The sequence below is a fragment of the Onychostoma macrolepis genome, chromosome 20 (genome assembly GCF_012432095.1).
Source record: "Onychostoma macrolepis isolate SWU-2019 chromosome 20, ASM1243209v1, whole genome shotgun sequence".
Taxonomy (NCBI): Eukaryota; Metazoa; Chordata; class Actinopteri; order Cypriniformes; family Cyprinidae; genus Onychostoma; species Onychostoma macrolepis.
In genome coordinates this window covers 15,473,781-15,491,891 of record NC_081174.1, presented here as the reverse complement: position 1 = coordinate 15,491,891, position 18,111 = coordinate 15,473,781, and the positions used below count along the sequence as shown (strand labels likewise).

Sequence of the window (18,111 nt, the reverse complement as noted above, 5' to 3'; positions counted from 1 at the left end):
CGTTATTATAGGCCAGGCTTAAAATGCAACACTCAGGGGGTCCTTGCTCCATCCATCTACCCACACAGGGGGCTGAAACAATTAAAGACCCTTGACTTTTGCTAATGATATTAATAAATTCTAAGTATTCACTGCCATGTCAGATGGTAAATGAGATCGTTGTCTCTCTTAATGTATAATTCAGTGTTCGATTAACCTTATGTTTGTCATGTTTTCATGTAAACAACATGTTTTTTTTTTTTTCCCCTGAAGGCGTTTTGATCGATGCCATGCGGAAAGGTTATTGGATCATTCTAGATGAATTGAACCTTGCCCCCACTGATGTCCTCGAGGCCCTAAATAGATTGCTGGATGACAACCGGGAGCTCTTCATCGCCGAGACACAGGAAGTGGTCAAAGCCCACCCCAGATTCATGCTCTTTGCCACCCAGAATCCTCCTGGGCTTTACGGTGGCAGAAAGGTCTCTTCAATACATTTTTAAAAAAGACCAGTTTGTCAAGCAGCCTCGCCTTTTTGACCTTTTGTAAACTGTAATCTGCAACAATAATGCGGGAACTAATTGGGAAGTGCTGATATAATGGTTCTGATGTTACTGCTCAGGAAGAGCTCAAGAATTTTAATGCACTAAATTATTCTATCTAAATGTCCTTTCAGGGTCTGACCCATGTGTCTTTCATTTTTGTGTAGGTTCTGTCCCGAGCTTTTAGGAACCGTTTTGTAGAGCTGCATTTTGATGAGCTGCCCAGTGCAGAGCTTGAGAACATTCTCCATCAGCGCTGCTGTTTGCCCCCATCATACTGCTCCAAACTCATCAAAGTCATGCAGAACTTGCAGGTGCGCACCTTATTTTGTTGCATCAGTTTATAAGAATCTAGTTTGAGAAGTTCACGATCATATTTTTTGATATGGTGATATTTTTTTATCAGTCCTTACGTAGAGGATCCAGTGTGTTTGCTGGGAAACATGGGTACATTACCCTAAGAGACCTATTCCGCTGGGCTGAACGCTATAGGCTGGAAGAGCAGAATGACACCTCACGTGATTGGCTACAACATTTGGCAGATGACGGTAAAATCAATGACAAACTTTTAACCCCTTTGGAGTAAAAAAAAAAATCAAATATGTCCATTACAGTTTAAAGGTTTGGTGTCTGTAAGGTATTTTAAATGTTTATCTTGTGTCTGTTATGTGCACCAAGGCTGCATTTATTTAGTAGTAAAACTGTAATGTTGTGAAATAATAATAATAATAATAATAATAATATTATTACAACTTTTTTTTTAAATGTAATTTATTCCTATGATAACAAAGCTGCATTTTCAGCAGCCATTGCTCCAGTCTTCAGTGTTACTTGATCCTTCAGAAATCAATTTAATATGCTCATTTAGTACTCAAGAAACAGTTCTTCTTGTTATGGATTGTGGTGCTTGTTTTCTGGAAAGCGTGGTACTTTTTTTTTTAGGATTCAGTTCAAAACACCAGCATTTATTAGACATAGAAATCTTTGGTAACAGTGTAAAAGACTGTATTGTTACTTTTGATCAATTAGTGCCTCCTTGATGAATGAAAGGAATTGAAAATTTGAAAATTTCCAACTGTAATAATCATCGTGTTCACTCTTTCAGGCTACATGCTGTTGGCCGGCCGTGTCCGGAAACCAGAGGAAGTGCTAACCATCCAGAACATTTTGGAGAAGCACTTTAAAAGGACTGTGAACCCAGATGCTCTTTTCTCTGAATCTCAGGTCACCTCTCAGTTCAGTGAGTTTTTAAGCACAAACATAGTTTGACCACAGAGGCACACCGAATTCTGACATCAGGTCGATGACTTTCAATTACTAATGTTGTTCTCACTGGTTGTTCCATTGCATTATCACATAAACAATACCAGTAGCACTGCACAGTTTAATGACAGTCCCTTAATAAGGCATCTTAGCAACCCTCACTACCGGCATGCTCTTATATAATGCAGTTATTGAGTGTGAGTTTATTGATTGTATCATGTGATGTTTATTTCCATCTATGCAGATGATTTAAGGTGGCAAAATATTTTCCATGAAATGTTAAATTCTTGATTCTGATGCTTACCTAAAGATCAGCTTGATTAGCTCACTTTATAACTAATGGCCAGATTGATTGTTTTGGCTAGCTCAGTTTGGTATATTGATGGTTGTTGATGGCTTGGCACTTGGCAGGCCCTTTTGTGGACAGCATTGCGGGTGTCCCTGAAGAGTTCGGTCATGTGGTGTGGACCCAGGGCATGAGGAGACTGGCTGTGCTAGTGGGACGAGCCCTTCATTTTGGAGAGTCTGTTCTACTTGTTGGGGACACGGGGTAAGCTGCGATACAGTCCCTAGTTGAACCTCAGTGAGAGGGTTTGAAAATCTGACCAGTTCCCTTTGACACATCTTAAAGTTAACAAAATGTAACTTATCAGATTAATAGTAATATTTTTTTTTTTTTCAAATATTGTTGTAAATGTGGTGGGCAAATACTGACAAGTATTGACATTGTGGGGGCATTAGAGTAAAAAAGTTGCCATCTAGCAATAACAAATAGAAACACCTGTTTCAATCGAAAATATGTCACCACAGGAAACAAAATTTGCCTTTAAAACCTTTATTCATCAGATAAAAGAAGCTCAAATGGATTAAAAATTCCTCCCCTTTACTGCAGCTGTGGTAAAACCACCATCTGCCAGCTGTTTGCTGCATTAGCTGGTCAGAAGTTCTTCTCTGTGAACTGCCACTTGCATATGGAGACGTCTGACTTTCTGGGTGGCCTCCGACCTGTCCGTCACACAGGAACCCAACAGGTAATATTTATATTTCTTAAGAGTTTACAAAACTCTCAGTTCCAGTCCAAAATCCAACTGCCACCAGCTTATAGCTTATTCATCAGTGCTGTTTTTTTTAATGTATTACGTTTCAGGCTGATGCGGAGGATGGCCGTCTGTTTGAATGGCACGATGGACCACTGGTGCTGGCGATGAAACAGGACGGTGTGTTTCTAATGGATGAGATCTCGCTGGCAGATGACTCTGTGCTGGAGAGACTCAACAGGTGTGAATTTACACTCCATGTCCTCACATTGACAGCTTATTAACAGAGTGTTTAAATTTTACTTAAAAGTTTTCAATTCAGTTTTGCTTGGAAAATTCAAAAACAGACCTGAAACTACTTGTTTGCTTTGTTTCTAGGTAAAATTAATTGAAATTGTGCCCCAAATGTGCAACTTCTTCATCACATCAGGACAATGCAAATCACTTAATCTTTGTACATCATTGATATTGGCACATCTGATGTTTAAAGTGATTATGTGACTGTGTGTTCTGTGCAGCGTGTTGGAGACTGAAAAATCTTTGGTGCTGGCAGAGAAAGGCAGCGGAGATGATGAAGATGTTGAGCTGATCATTGCCGGGAAGAAGTTCCGGCTTGTCGCTACCATGAACCCTGGAGGTGATTTTGGAAAGAAAGAGGTCAGTACATGGAAAATTAGCATGGCTGAGGAACATTATGTTGAGGTTATTAAATATTCTCTAAATAAGTGGATTGTGTTTGCATGGATGAAACAAGCGACCAGTGGCACTAATGTGTTTGCATATGTACAGCTGTCTCCAGCACTCAGGAACAGGTTCACAGAGATTTGGTGTCCCCAGAGCAACAGTCGTAATGATCTAATGCAGATCATCCAACACAATCTGAGGCCTGGACTCTCTCTGGACCAGCATGACCACCAAGGTGAGTCACTCTGCACAGAGCAATCAGTTATAAAAAGCCTTATTTCACACCCTTTGAAGTACTTAAATCTGTTTGGCCGATCAGCTGGATTCTACAGTCAATAGCTTTGTATAATTACAACTAAACTACTTAGATGTTTGTTGTCCCTGGCAATCAATCTCCTACACTGTTCTGGACTCATCATTGATCTTCCTCTTTTCAAATCTCAGGTAAAGACATAGCAGAGCTCATGCTGGACTTCATCGACTGGCTGACCAATCAGGAGTTCGGCCGACGGTGTATTCTAAGCGTCCGAGACATTCTGTCATGGGTAAACTTCATGAACACGGTATGTGAGCGGGACGAGGACGGCTTCATGACCATGGGGGAGCTGGAGGAGGAGGAGCCAGAATGGGACCTGAGATTGGACACTGTAACAGCCTTTATTCACGCTGCATGCCTTGTGTATGTGGACGGAATTGGCTCAGGTGGGAGAAAAGCGAGTGCAAACTGCATATTTCATGTTTTGGTACCCATTTACCCCGAAAGGAGTAAGATACATTACCGTTTCTGGGGTCAGTAAGATTTTTTTTGAATGAAGTCTACTTTAAATCCTACAATTTTTCTTCATGGTACCAGGAACCACCGTGTCAGCAGCAGAGAATGCCCTGGTGGCACGGAAATTGAGTATGGAATACCTGGAGAAGAGACTGAGCAGAATTACAGAGCTAGATGAGGAGATGCAGGATGCGCTCAGAGTCTACGACACTAGTGTCCCCCGAGAGCCCCAGTGGGGTGAAGACTTCTTTGGCATTGACCCCTTCTACATCGCTGCAGGTGAGGAATCTACCAACATGTAAAAGTGCATATATTAAAGCTGGGTGTTGTTAGCAATTATTGTTATTAAATCATTTCTCAGATAGGACTTTTGGGTTCTGTTGGCTACATATAGTCTGATCCACCCACAGGTCCTGAGAGTGAGGGCAGGAGTCTTTCGGACTACGCTTTGAGTGCGGGCACCACTGCAGTGAATGCTCAGAGGATATTACGGGCACTGAAGCTTCAGAGACCCATACTTCTCGAGGGCTCACCTGGAGTGGGCAAAACCAGCCTGGTTGCTGCCCTTGCCAAGGCCTCTGGGAACCATCTTGTCAGGATCAACCTGTCTGAACAAACTGTATGTCAGTTTTGCTTTAGAACACAATTTAAATGATAATGGATAGCTCTACCAATGCAATAACAACCTTTTTTGACAGGTGGAAAAAAGGTATCAATGTTATATAAGTCTCCAGGGGATAGTATATTATTTTTCAGAGATTGTTTTTAATTCATTGTGCTGTTTTGTCCTTTTGCACAGGATATTACGGATCTGTTTGGGACAGACCTGCCAGTGGAAGGTGGGAAAGGAGGAGAGTTTGCGTGGCGTGACGGTCCTCTCCTTGCTGGGCTGAAGACTGGACATTGGATCGTCCTAGATGAGGTACAGATGAATGGAAATGTGTTTCAGTCTTTCATTTTATACAGAATTGATCACTCTAAAATATCTATTTATATTAGTTGAGTAGCTTTAATGATTGTTGTTTTTTCTTCCTCTTATCTCTGCAGCTGAATCTGGCCTCTCAGTCTGTGCTGGAAGGTCTGAATGCTTGCTTTGACCATCGTGCTGAGATCTACATCCCTGAGCTGGGCATGCGATTCCACGTTCAGCATGAGAAGACCAAGATTTTTGGCTGCCAAAACCCTTTCACACAGGGAGGAGGACGCAAAGGCCTTCCCAGGTCCTTCCTTAACAGATTCACTCAGGTAAGATTGAATGATTTTCAGTATGTTTTCTCAAAATGCACATTTGATTGAGGATATGGATCTGAATTCTGTATTTTCCTCATTCAGGTTTATGTGGATGCGCTAACCAATGAAGACATGCAGTTCATTGGTGACTCCATCTTTCCCAACATTGACAATGAGATCATTTCAAAAATGGTGCAGTTTAGTAACCGGGTAAGTAGATGATGCTTAACTTCACTGGTGTTTTTTCTGTTGTTCTTTTAATTGACATTTGAAGATCTTGACTCCATGTATCTTGATTTTTTTTATTTATTTATTTTTTGTTTCCTAAGCTCGTCCAAGAAGTGACAGTTGAGAGGAGATGGGGTCAGAGAGGAGGACCATGGGAGTTTAATCTCCGTGACCTGTTCCGTTGGTGCCAGCTGATGCAGACAGACCAATCACCAGGCTTCTTCAACCCTGGCCAGCATGTTGGACTTGTGTATGCAGACCGCATGAGGACTGAGGGAGACAAGGCTCAGGTAGCAACGCTAAATACCATTTATCACTCATAACCTGGAGATATGAAGATACAGCTGTTGATCAGTAATAAATGTTCTATCCTCAGGTGTTAGCAGTGTTTAGGAAGGTGTTTGGAGAAGACTTTGAACCTTACATGGGCTCTAGACAGTTCCATATCACCCCTTTGAACCTGCAGGTTGGTCAGAATAATATAATATAATATAACATTTATTTATTTATTTATTTTTTATTGGTTTTTAATCTTTTTTTTGAATCATTATTTTTTTTATTGTAGTTTTTCCAAAGACAAAACATTGGTCGCAAGCCAGAAAAATAAGAAACATTGAGTGTGAAAATATTTCTTCGTCACACAGATAATATAATATAATAAATGATATTATAACATATTTTAATGGTTTTAATCCTTATTTTTTATTTGAATCCTTAATCTGTAATCTATAATAAAATTGCTCTATAATAAAAGTCTTTAAAAACATTGGTTTTGATATTTCTATCTCTGTTTCACACACATACAGTTGGGTTACTCAGTCCTGCAGCGTAGTGGAGGTGCACCTATTGCTCTGGATCCTCCTTTGTCGATTACCCATCATTCTTTGCGCCCTCTGGAAGCCCTGATGAAGTGTGTGGAGATGGGGTGGATGGTCATACTGGTGGGTCCCACTGCAAGTGGAAAGAGCAGTCTAGTGCATCTGCTTGCACTGTTAACAGGACACAGACTGAGAGTCATGGCCATGAACAGCGCCATGGACACAACGGAGCTGTTGGGTGGCTTTGAGCAGGTCAGTTGGAAATGACAGGCAAGTTGAGTATTTCACAAACTTGGTGTAGTTATTAACCTTGTGGCTGTTTTTAGGTGGACATCATACGGCCGTGGCAGCAGGTCTTGGAGAGCATGGACTACGTGGTTGCCATGGTGACCAGACGAGGCCTGATGTCATTGGACGGAGCGGTGCAGGACACTGAGTTTCTGTTGAGCACGTGGAGCACTTTCCGCCGCTGGCTGAGAGAGGAGGGTCTGGATACCACCGAGGGCATGGTCACGTTTGAGGCTTTAAACAAACTGGAGGTCATTATTGTTCTGCTGCACAAACTCAACACTAAACTCAAGGTCTTAACAGGTAAGACACTACACTACATCAGGCGGTATATGTCTTCGATATGCCTTTCAACTTAAACATTTGGTTTTCTGAGACATTTAGATTAGCATTTGAGTAAGAATGAGTTGGGAAAATGAGAATGGGTTGAAATTTGCTTTTAATATATTTATTTTTAGTATTATTACTGGAAATGTAATGTAAAATTATGTTATGAAAATATCAAATAAATGCAAATTATTTAAAAAATAAATCCTTACTTTGAGCCTTGTAATCCATTTTAAAAGAGTGTCATAAAATCTCTGATTGTCTGCTGCAGACATGTCAAAGCTGCAGATGGACTTCACTCTACTGAAGGAGCGGTTGGCCCAGATGCAGGATGGCTGGACTCATGGTGGCTTTGAGTGGCTGGATGGGACATTAGTTCAGGCGCTACAGGCTGGAGACTGGTTGCTCATGGACAACGTCAACTTCTGCAGGTCAGATGTTTGTAAACATGTTTTTTTTAAATGCTTAAGATGCTTTTTGGTGTCTCTTTGTAGATTTGTAGAGATGCACATTTGACTTGTAGTAAATGATTCAACGACACATTTATATAACAGTGAAATAACACTCTTATCAACACTCATTACTGAAAAATAAAACACGGGTGATTTAAAAAAAAAAAAAAATGGGCATGAAATATTGGTTTAAATTATTTAAGAATTGTGATTAGAGTGATACAACTAGCACAGTGTAAATAATGTATTCCAGGTAGACATGTAATAAAATAACTCTACTATGAAATATTCGTGTTACAGCCCTTCAGTGTTGGATCGACTGAACGCCCTTCTGGAGCCTGGTGGGTCATTAACTATTAATGAACGAGGGATCATTGATGGAACCACACCCACCATCACACCCCACCCTAACTTCAGGTACAATTACATCCTGATCAAACATCACATCCTGCTGAACAGTTTCAAACCTAATGTGAAGTACAGTTCTGTGAAACTCACAGCCTTTGTCCAATCCTATTTCTCTTTGTGTTTTTCAGGTTGTTCCTCACCATGGATCCCACACATGGGGAAATCTCTCGAGCCATGAGAAACCGTGGTGTTGAGATCTACATCCCTGGTGAGCATGAGGGAGTGTGCTGGGACACCCTGGATCTAAAGATGGTGTTGCACACCCTGGGTGTGACGGGAGACTGCGTGTGTGACCTGCTGATCTCCATTCATTCAGAAATCAAGAACACAATATGGGGTGAGTCTGTGATTGGATCAAAAACTTGATGTTGTTGTTAGTTTTTCATTGTTTTTACTTGTTGTTGTTGTTTTATTTACATTTGGGGTTAAAGCCGTGTTAATTTATTATCATTGAGATACTATTATAGTTTTTGTTTTAATGTTTTGAATTAGTTTTTATTGTTACATATTTTTAAAAAATTATTAGTTTTTTGTGTTTTTATTTAAGTTCTAGTTATTTTAGCATATCAAGTTAAGCAAAATGAAAATGCTAAAAGTTTTTTAATAGTTTATTTCAGTTAACACAATTTATTTCAAATACGGAAACATTTTTATGGTTTATTTTTTAGTTTTTTCGATTTTTTAGATATGTTTTAATGGATATGCTCTCTTCAATGTCGTCTAGACTCACCTGCATCATCCATGTCGTCTCTGCTCCATGCTGCATCTCTGTTGTCTGGTCAGCTCCAGAGAGGAGTTGATCTGCCCAGTGCCCTTTTACAGGCCTGTGGTGAGGCTTATGCTTTCTGTCAACGCACCACTGCTAACCAGCAGGTACATGGATGTTTGTCCATACACCACAACAAGGTCAAATATATGATGCCATAAAATTGATGCATCAAACTCACCTCTCACTTCCTGTCTCAGCTGGCTCAGGAAGTCATTGAGAGGCAGTTGGCAGTGCTGGACTCTGAGGACTGGGGCAGTGGGCTGCTGTGTGAGGGTGTGTGGCCGGACTGCATCCCCTCAGCCCTGCTGTGCACTGAGGACTCGTGTTTCTCCAGTGTCCAGAGAGACGGACAGGTCCTCCTGTACTGCCTCAACACGCTCAGTCTTTACGGAAAAAGGTCAGAACTACACTATACATACAAATCATTTTGTATTTCATTATCGGCCAAGTCATTGGTTGTTAATGAGATTCTAATAGTTTGTGCTCATGGAAGTTATTCACATTTAAAGTTATTAATTTTTTTCGGCTGCCTACATATACAGCGCAACTGCGCTCACGGCGACCTGAGTTTGATTCCCGTCTCGAGGTTCTATGCTGATCCCGCTCCCCTCTCTCCTCAATACTTTCCTGTCATCTTTCCACTGTCCTGTATAAAAGATAAAGGAATAAAAAGCCATAATTAAAGTTTATATATTTATTCATTTATTTATTTTTATTTTTTGTTTTAGTTGTTTTAGTGGCTTTTAGGTCATTTTTTTTTTTCTAGCTTTATTTTTTTTATATATTTGATAAATAGATCATACACAAGTGAAACTGCAGTTATAACTTAATCATAACAATAAATTAATTAGTAAATTAGTAAAATCACTAAATTAGTTAATTGGTTATTAGTAATTTAGTAAAATGTTTCTATTTTATTATTATTTCAGTTAGCAAAAAAAGTTTTTTTTTTTTTTATGTTTTTGTAAAAAACAAAAACAGTAGTTATAATATTATATTATTAATAATTATAGTAATAACATTTTACTGATGCAGGAATCGTCCACTGAGCCTGGTTGACCTGCAGAGGGCAATGCAGAGCGGTGCTGTGCTGGACGGGCTGCAGTTTTCTGGAGGTGGAGGACTGGACGGTGGAGCAGAGAATGCACTTTGCCTCCTCCCAACAGCAGTTAAAATACTGACAGAAAGAGCTTCTCACAGTGACTGGGTCCTCAGGACCAGCTGGCTCTCCCACCTTACCAAAACGTACAAACATGCACCAGGTATGCTGTATAGAAAAAAAAACATCCTTTTTTTCCCCTGTTAATTAAAGCTTGTGTTGTCCTGAGATCATATTTTTGAGACCTGAGATCATACTTGTGCTTGCAGATGCAGCTCTGATGCAGTTGGAGGCAGGATGCACAGCACTGAAGGCTGTATTCAGCAGCAAGCTCATCGGGAAAGGCAAATGTCTGGCAGAGCTCTTGCAACCACACAGCACAGGTACATATGCACACTCACACATATATACACTTAAAGACCACTTGAAATAATAATAAGCCTTGTGTTCTTTCGTAGAAAGTGTCTCTTCCTCTTAAACAACTTTTCTGCTGATGTAAATAAGGCTGTGTGCGTAAGGGAAAACCGTATCATGATATATCAATCCAACTGACCAAACAATTCAATATACGTTCTGGCAGATAAAATAAAGTCCAACCCTATATTATTTTCTGCTAAATACTGTGTTTCATTCTGAAGTCAGTCACATTATTGAAGCTAAATGCATTGGGATGCTTTAATATTTATTTATATGGAATATTCAAAATCATAGTTCTAAAAAACCCTGTTATATACAGTTGCTGACTTGTGGAGTTACTAAATTTTGTTTCTTCACCAGATGACTACAGGATTCTGGTAGACATGCGCTGGAACAAGCAGTACTTGGACATTTTGGCCAACACCTGCAACTTTGAGGATGAGGAGAGATACATGGAATTCATGGAAGCACTGAATGCTGTTGCCAACAGGTAAGTCCTTATAAATTTTACTACAAAAATATTCCTGTAAATTGGTAAACGGCTAGAAACGAATGTCTTATGTTTTGAAAGAATCACATTGCTGATGGACCGAGAGGAGAGAGCAGCTATTAACAGCAGTGCTGGAAACAGCTCGCCTCATAACAGCGCACTTAGGCTGGCCACTGCCTTCTCAAAAGGTACACACTCCCACAGTTGTTAAAAATACACTTTTCAATGAAAAAGCCTGGGTCGTATGTCACTATTCACATTATAAAATTGGGTTTAATAGGGACGGTTGACATAGGCCAGCTGCCTCATCCAGTGTTGGTCCACCTGCGCTCATTCTTCGACCTGTGGGATTCGTTCGTACTGCAAGCTGTCCAGTCGGGCCAGCCCTACATCTCCGACCACCTCATGTTTGAGGTCAGAGCTTTATTCCACGGAACATATTCATTATAGCCGTGCTGCTCTGTTCTGCAGTTGGTGTTTAAGGTGATGTGTTTGTGTGTCCAGATCCTGCAGCTGCTGCAGTGGAGGGATCGTTTATGGCATGTGTGTAACTCTCTGGCCACGGATACACGGAGTGTGTGTGTGATGTCCCTGCACTGGCAGTGGGTGCACAAAAACCTTATTTTGCGGCTGCCTCAGCTTTTGATGGGGGATAGTGACTATGAGTGAGTAATGGCTTTATTATGTGACAAAAATACATCATGTAATGTTCTCTGTAGTGTTTGTTTATATGCGTGTTGTGGATGTTCATTTCAGAGGCCAACAGGAACTACACACAATCTCCACGGCCATCCAGAACACACTTTCCAGCTCTGTGGCTGTGGCTTCTGCTCTGAAGGGCATTCAGAAGACATTAGGAAAGCCACTGCCATTTAAGGTTAGGCAATTGTAACATTTTGAAATGCCATGGCACGGCAGTGTTTATCTGTGTTGCTCATTGGGTTACACAGGTTCAACTCCAGATAAAACTATCGTTCAAAAATTTGAGGGATTTTTTAAAATGTGAAATTCAGCTAGCTGTATGTTACTGATTGGGAAACAGTCTAGTTTATTTACTAAAAAGCCTGTTGTACACTACCATTCAGATGTTTGTCATTGGTGTGTTTTTTTTCTTTTTAAAGGAGTCTATTATGCTTACCTAATTTGATCGAAAATCTAGTAAAATACAGCAATATTGTGAAATATTATTACATTTTAAAATAAATTTTAAAATATAATTTATTCCTGTGATGGCAAAGCTGAAGACAGGATTAATTGCTGGTGAAAATTCAGTGTCACATAATCTTTCAGAAATCATTGTAATATGCTGATGTGCTGTGCTAGAAACTTATTATCAGTGTTAAAAACAGTTGTGCAGCTTAATATTTTTTGTAGAAACCATGATACGTGTTCTCAGAAGATTTTTTTATAGTAAGTTTTTTTTTAAATATAAATCTTTTATATCATTATAAATGCATTTACTGTCACTTTTGATCAATTTAATTAGTTCTTACTGAATAAAAGGTATGTTTTATAAAAATAAAATAAAATAAGACATTCTAGCAAAAGTTTCAGATGTACTTCTTTCTGTGCAGCTGGAGGCAGTGGCTGAATGTGCAGCCCGTCTGCGAGTGCTGTGCAGGGCTTTGGATGTTAGGGACCTGCGACTCGACAACAGCCTCGCATCGCTGTGGAAGCAAGAGGTGTCCCGTCTCCGTGGTGTGGCCATGGGAATCGACTCCAAAGAAGCTCTACTTGGTGCTTGGGGTTTGGTGCTTCAGGCCAACCTCCTGCTGGAGCCTCAGAACTCAGGTAAACTAGCCACTTACATTTTGGACAGTAATTCGTAAGAATTGTGGACACGAAGTGGTGTAGTGCTAGACCATACAATCAGCCAAACCCTGACCGCTTAGTTTAATGACACAGAATATTCTTATCGTTCTATCCAGGGGTTCTGGAGAGGCTTGTGAGCTGTGTGGATCAGCAGCAGGGTCATATGGCTTCCTGTGGCCTGCTGGACTCTCTTTCAGAAAATAATGAGGAAGAAGTTGTAGACAGTGCCGCACCGGGCCGGGAGGTGTTACTGCAGCTTGCACGCAGGGCTCAACTGTGGCCTGCACTGGAGGAGTTGGCAGTCCTTAACCAAATGAAAGTCACCACAGACCTGCTGTACCTGTCAGTCACACCAAGGTATGATTGCGTTTCTCTAATCTTATAATAATGATGAATTATTATAAAAAAATTCATCAGGCAGGTTAATTACATTGTCAGTATTATTGTTGTTTATGTACTATTACAGTATTTTTAATAATATTATGAATTAGCTTTTATTTTTTGTAATTTAATTGTTTTTTCATTTTTATTAGGTTTTTTGTATTTCTATTTAGTTTAAATATATTTCATTTTTAGTAATATTAGTGCTTGAACTTTTCGCATTTTCAGTTTTTTTTTAATCTAACATTTATATTTCATTTTATTTGAACTTTATCTCAATTTGTTTTATACAAGTTTTAATTTTAGTAAACAATAACGCTGGAAATTAGCACTTGATTTTGTAAAGTAGGATCTTGTAGCACAAGGCTGTTAATAAGACTTTATTCTTTGTTCTGTATAATGTTTTATTCATATTGTTTTGCATATTTTGGTCTACAGGAGCAGTAAGAAGGCAGAAGATGGTCTGCGCAGGTCCTTCTCTAACCATCTGCGTTTCTGTATGCAGTCGACCCCCATGAATATCCGACAGCTGCAGCCTCTCTGGTTCCTGCTTGGCACTGAGCGGGTCTGTCAAAACACCTTCATAATCATTCTGGTCTTTTTCTGAATTGAAGTTACCATACAAACAATATAATGATTAAGCTTGATCTTTATTATTATTATGCAGGCAATACAAATGACCTTTGTTAAACATTCCATTTATAAATGTCATATATAAATCATTCAATCCTCCATTTACCGAAAAACACATGCTGCACTAGGGACTAATATTTTAATTTTAATTTCAGTTCATCTCAGTTTTCAACTCTGATCAGTCTTGTAATTCCCTCCCCAGCCTGTGGAGGAGCTGCCGCTGGTGTGGTGTGAGCTGCTGTCTGAGACACTCGCAGCGTTATGGAGTGGCAGCGTGACCTCCGACCCTGACCGCTGGCTGAAGTGGAATCCGCTGAACCCTGAGGAGCACATGAACTCCAGATCACTGTTGGGACCATCTGATACGGTGTGTGTGTGTTTGTAGAGGAAGAACTCAAAACAAAGTTGTTGTTTTTATTTGTATTAACATGTTATTTTACTTGATGTGATGTCTGATGATGTGAAGGGTCCTGGCATGCTGAGTCGTGCAGTGTGGTCCCGCTGCATGCTGGGAGTTCTGAGCAGCACTGATGCTGGCGGCCGATGGGATCCATCGGGGTCACACTTCCTGTCATCATCACGTTTGACCCTGGGCGAGTGGAGAGAGAGAACCGGGCAGCTACAAGATCTGAGTGCTGTGATCTGGGATAATATGGCTTTGCCTGAGCTTGCTGACTTCAGGTAGAGACGTCATGTTAGATTTTCAATATTTTAATTTTTTTTTTAAATATTTATTTACATTTCAAAAATTGTATAAATGCTTTTATTTTTTGGTAAATGTTTATTTTTATAATTGTTCAAATAAACAGTTTTTGTCATTTCTGTTGTGCAGTGATTCATTTTTTATTTTCTGTCTCTCTTTCCCTCTCTCATTCTCTGTAGATTAACTGACTGTAGGTTGCAAGGACTTGTGTTGCGTAGACAACTGCAGTCTCTCTCTGAGCTGTTGTCTCCAGGTTTACAGGAAAGCTATGCAGAATCCTGTGACAGTCTAACTGAAGGCCAGGACCCCATTTCTGCAGCCCAGGAGATTCAGATCGCCCTCAGAGAAGGCCTGCCAGAAAACCTGCTCCCAGAAGGCTTTCTAGATACCCTAGTGACATGCTTGACACAGTTTGCGCACAACCGGGCACAAGATTCAGTCCAACTTGCCCGGTCTGGAGTTTTTTGGGTGAATATGGGTCTGCTGCAAATCCAAGTTTGGGCTCCACAAACAATTTTTGACCCTGCAGTAAAAAGGGCGTATAAACTCCGCTATGCACAAGAGGAGGTGAGACAAGCTTGCAAGTGGTTGCTTTTGTGAGATTTCTAGAGATCTGTTGCAGCCTTTCAACTACATGCAACTCACCTCAAAATGGCTTTCTTTGTGTCTCTCAGCTTGCTTTGCTACAGGAAGAGTGGAGAGGGCGGAGTCTGTCCTCACAGCTGCTCACAGGGGCGGAGCTTGAGGAGAGCAGCACAACTGACAACTTCCAGCATCCTCGCATCAGGTAATGAATATTACAGCTAATATCAACCATATTGATTAGTTCTGGGCAACAATTAATTGCGATTACTCGCATCCAAAATAAAAGTTTTTGTTTAAAGTATGTGTGTGTATACTTTGTATATTTGTTATGTATATTTATTCCATGGTCTGTCTGAATACTGGATTCTGATTGACTGGCAGGTATGCAGTATAACAGTTTATGCCATGGTCTGTCTGAAGAATCGATTCTGATTGGCTGAATCTGATTGGCTGACAGGTGTTGATTAAATTCATTTAACTGCACAGGTAGTTAAAGTAATAATATTACGCTGTGTGTCGGGTGGTTCTTCGGCTCCACGTCGTGCATTCAAATCATTTAATGCACAGCTAGCCGTTGATTATCCCTTACATATTTAATATATAAACATAACATATTTTTCTTAAATATATACATGCGTGTGTGTGTTTATATATACATAATAAATATACACAGGACACACACACATATTATGTAACATAAAAACTTTTATTTTGGATGCGATTAATTGCAATTAATCGTTGCCCAGCACTAATATTGATATTAAATTGTTTGATCAAATCCCCTAAATATCCTTTTTTCATACTGTACATCAGGGATATTCAATTAAAGTTCCAATTTCCAATTGGATGTTGAATTCTCTTTTGTTGTTTGTGTGTGTTTGTAGGTACTTGTGGATCCGTATGCAGCAGGTGAAGGAGCAGATTTGTGAACTGAGTCGTAAACAAGCCTGCCGCCCCCCTGACCCCCAATATGGTCGCCTGTATCAGGAACTTCAGCACTACCTGTGCAGCATCGGCCAACCAGCTGCAGTGGGCGACCTGCTCTCCCACCTCTTGAAGGCCTTACAGGCCCCAAAATCAAGATCGGGAATTCAGGGTTTGTTGAAGGAGGAGGCTGTCTGGCAGGCTTCACAGCACCGCTTTGCCCAGCGGCTGGTCGAGGAGTACCCTCTCTATCCTGACGTGGTTGTGCCCCTACGGGCAGCAATTTTGCAAGTGCAGCATGGCATGCGACTCCTGGCGTCTCAGGTGTCTTCGTCGGTGACTGCCCAACCGGGTCTGTCACGTCTCGTGTCCACTATGCTAGCTTTTCCAAGTCCAACGGCGTCCTCTGATCTGGCCTGTGCAGACTACCTGTGTTCAAGGGAATGCTTACACATGCTAAAGAGCCTGGGAAAGCAGCTGCCAGCAACAGAGGTCAGCCGTGTGATCCCAGATCAAGCAGTTTTGTTGTTGAATGCGCTGCTGTACATACAGAGTCACGCACTGAGTGCTGGACATCTCAGTTCAGAGACGCAAAAACTCTTCAGACATGTTTGCCAGGTGAGATACAAAGTACAAATATCCCAAATGATATTTAGAATTTAATTTCAATGAGATTTTGAATCTCAGATTTGTAATGTGGTGTCCTCTAACTTTTTATAACAAATGCATAAATAATTAAATAAATAATAATAAGCTTCATTTTGTATTATTTATGTACTATTTTAGTATTTATTAATATTTTGTATTTCCTTTTATTTTTGTGTTTTCAGTTCCGTTTCATCTTCATATTAGTGACTTAATTTTTATTATTTTTGATTTCTGTATAGCTTTAATTTATATTTACTTCAGTTTTTTTTTTTATTACTTCAACTATTCAGTTATTTACCAAAACATCATTTCTGATTTTTTTTTAAGTTAAGTTTTAAGTTCATCCAGTAAAAGTCATGAAAACGATTTTGAATAGTTTATTTTTAGTTAGTATATAGATATAGACGGTCTGTGTGAGAAGAAAAATAATATACTGGTTATATTTGAATAATAATATAATAATTTTGGTTTTGTAACAGACTGTGATGTTTTGTTTTTTTCAGGCTATAGTGAATGAATGGGACGAGCAGGAGAAGAGAGCGAGAGAAAAAGAGCAGATGGAAGCCAGTCTGTACCGCAGTCGCTCTCGTCTACATGGGACAGGCCTTACAGAGGACCAACAGGAAGAGAGAGAGTTCAGACGCTCTTTCCCCTCTTACCACAAGGTAAACATGGACTAAAAGGGTCACATGCGAGTTTTTACGTGCGATTTAATTTATTTACACACATTTCCATGTTTTGTTGCTCTTTCCATTGTTGTCAGATCGGTAAGAGTTTGTCTTTGGATCAATAATGTGTTTTTTCCACAGGATTTTGCTGATATCACTTCAGAACCTAGTCTTGATCAGCCAATAATCATAGAGGATGACGATGATGCAGATATGGAGTCGTCGTCTAGTGAGACGAGCAGCTTCCTGTTGGTCAGCAGCATGAGCACAGTGGTTCAGGTCCATCAGAGACTCTGTTTGTCTTATGCTCAGTCACTGTGGTACCAACCCAACCTGTCAACCAATCACAGCAAAGACCACATCAGTGCCCTGGTTTCGTCATATCAAATCACAGCTCCACTGATAGCCCGCTTCTACCATCTAATGGGTATGAAGGCATGATTTTATACAAATCAGAAAACCTCGGCCCTCACATATCTCATCATCTGATCTTTCCCTGTTTATCCCTTTCTCTCTCAGACTGTGAAGTGGACCCTAAGTTGATGGGCTCTCAGCTTCTCTTCAGCACTCTGCTCCAGAACACTGTGAGTGGTTCTGGAGGTCCAGCTGGACTGATTCTGCGGAGTGATGGGCCGTATGACTTCTACAGAGACCCTAATATGAGTCAGGCCCGGATCTGCCTGCCAGCGCTAGAACAGCTGAGTAAGGCTGTGAGACAGCGCCTGAGCGACTGGCCCGAACACCCTGCACTGGTTCAGGTGAGAGAGGCTGTTACTGTCACTGTCATTCCAATGATATGTTTCAGGTTTTTTGAAATTGGGTTGAAGGGACCCCCAAGGAACTTAAGGAAAAAAATATACACTATTGTTTAAAGTTTGGAGTTAATGTTGTTGAAAGTCTGTTACGCTCATCAAAGCTGCATTTATTTGACCAAAAATACAGTGAAATACAGCA

General features: G+C 40.3%; 1 protein-coding gene across 1 annotated transcript in view; it reads left to right on the top strand.

Annotated features, from left to right (window-relative positions):
* mdn1 (midasin AAA ATPase 1) overlaps positions 1-18,111 on the top strand; it is a 48,198-nt gene that overhangs the window by 15,628 nt on the left and 14,459 nt on the right. The window contains 42 exon segments of the mRNA XM_058754929.1: positions 253-461; positions 689-835; positions 928-1,069; positions 1,627-1,761; positions 2,196-2,334; positions 2,677-2,815; positions 2,932-3,062; positions 3,340-3,478; positions 3,611-3,740; positions 3,950-4,207; positions 4,359-4,556; positions 4,688-4,896; positions 5,077-5,199; positions 5,325-5,522; positions 5,610-5,717; positions 5,837-6,025; positions 6,112-6,201; positions 6,542-6,805; positions 6,880-7,144; positions 7,440-7,599; positions 7,921-8,037; positions 8,157-8,365; positions 8,753-8,901; positions 8,995-9,194; positions 9,833-10,059; positions 10,166-10,279; positions 10,674-10,803; positions 10,885-10,991; positions 11,084-11,217; positions 11,308-11,468; positions 11,560-11,680; positions 12,378-12,594; positions 12,732-12,972; positions 13,435-13,561; positions 13,832-13,996; positions 14,096-14,310; positions 14,512-14,899; positions 15,007-15,119; positions 15,802-16,459; positions 16,993-17,154; positions 17,299-17,584; positions 17,677-17,915. Of these exon segments, the coding sequence (XP_058610912.1) occupies positions 253-461; positions 689-835; positions 928-1,069; positions 1,627-1,761; positions 2,196-2,334; positions 2,677-2,815; positions 2,932-3,062; positions 3,340-3,478; positions 3,611-3,740; positions 3,950-4,207; positions 4,359-4,556; positions 4,688-4,896; positions 5,077-5,199; positions 5,325-5,522; positions 5,610-5,717; positions 5,837-6,025; positions 6,112-6,201; positions 6,542-6,805; positions 6,880-7,144; positions 7,440-7,599; positions 7,921-8,037; positions 8,157-8,365; positions 8,753-8,901; positions 8,995-9,194; positions 9,833-10,059; positions 10,166-10,279; positions 10,674-10,803; positions 10,885-10,991; positions 11,084-11,217; positions 11,308-11,468; positions 11,560-11,680; positions 12,378-12,594; positions 12,732-12,972; positions 13,435-13,561; positions 13,832-13,996; positions 14,096-14,310; positions 14,512-14,899; positions 15,007-15,119; positions 15,802-16,459; positions 16,993-17,154; positions 17,299-17,584; positions 17,677-17,915 (7,853 nt within the window).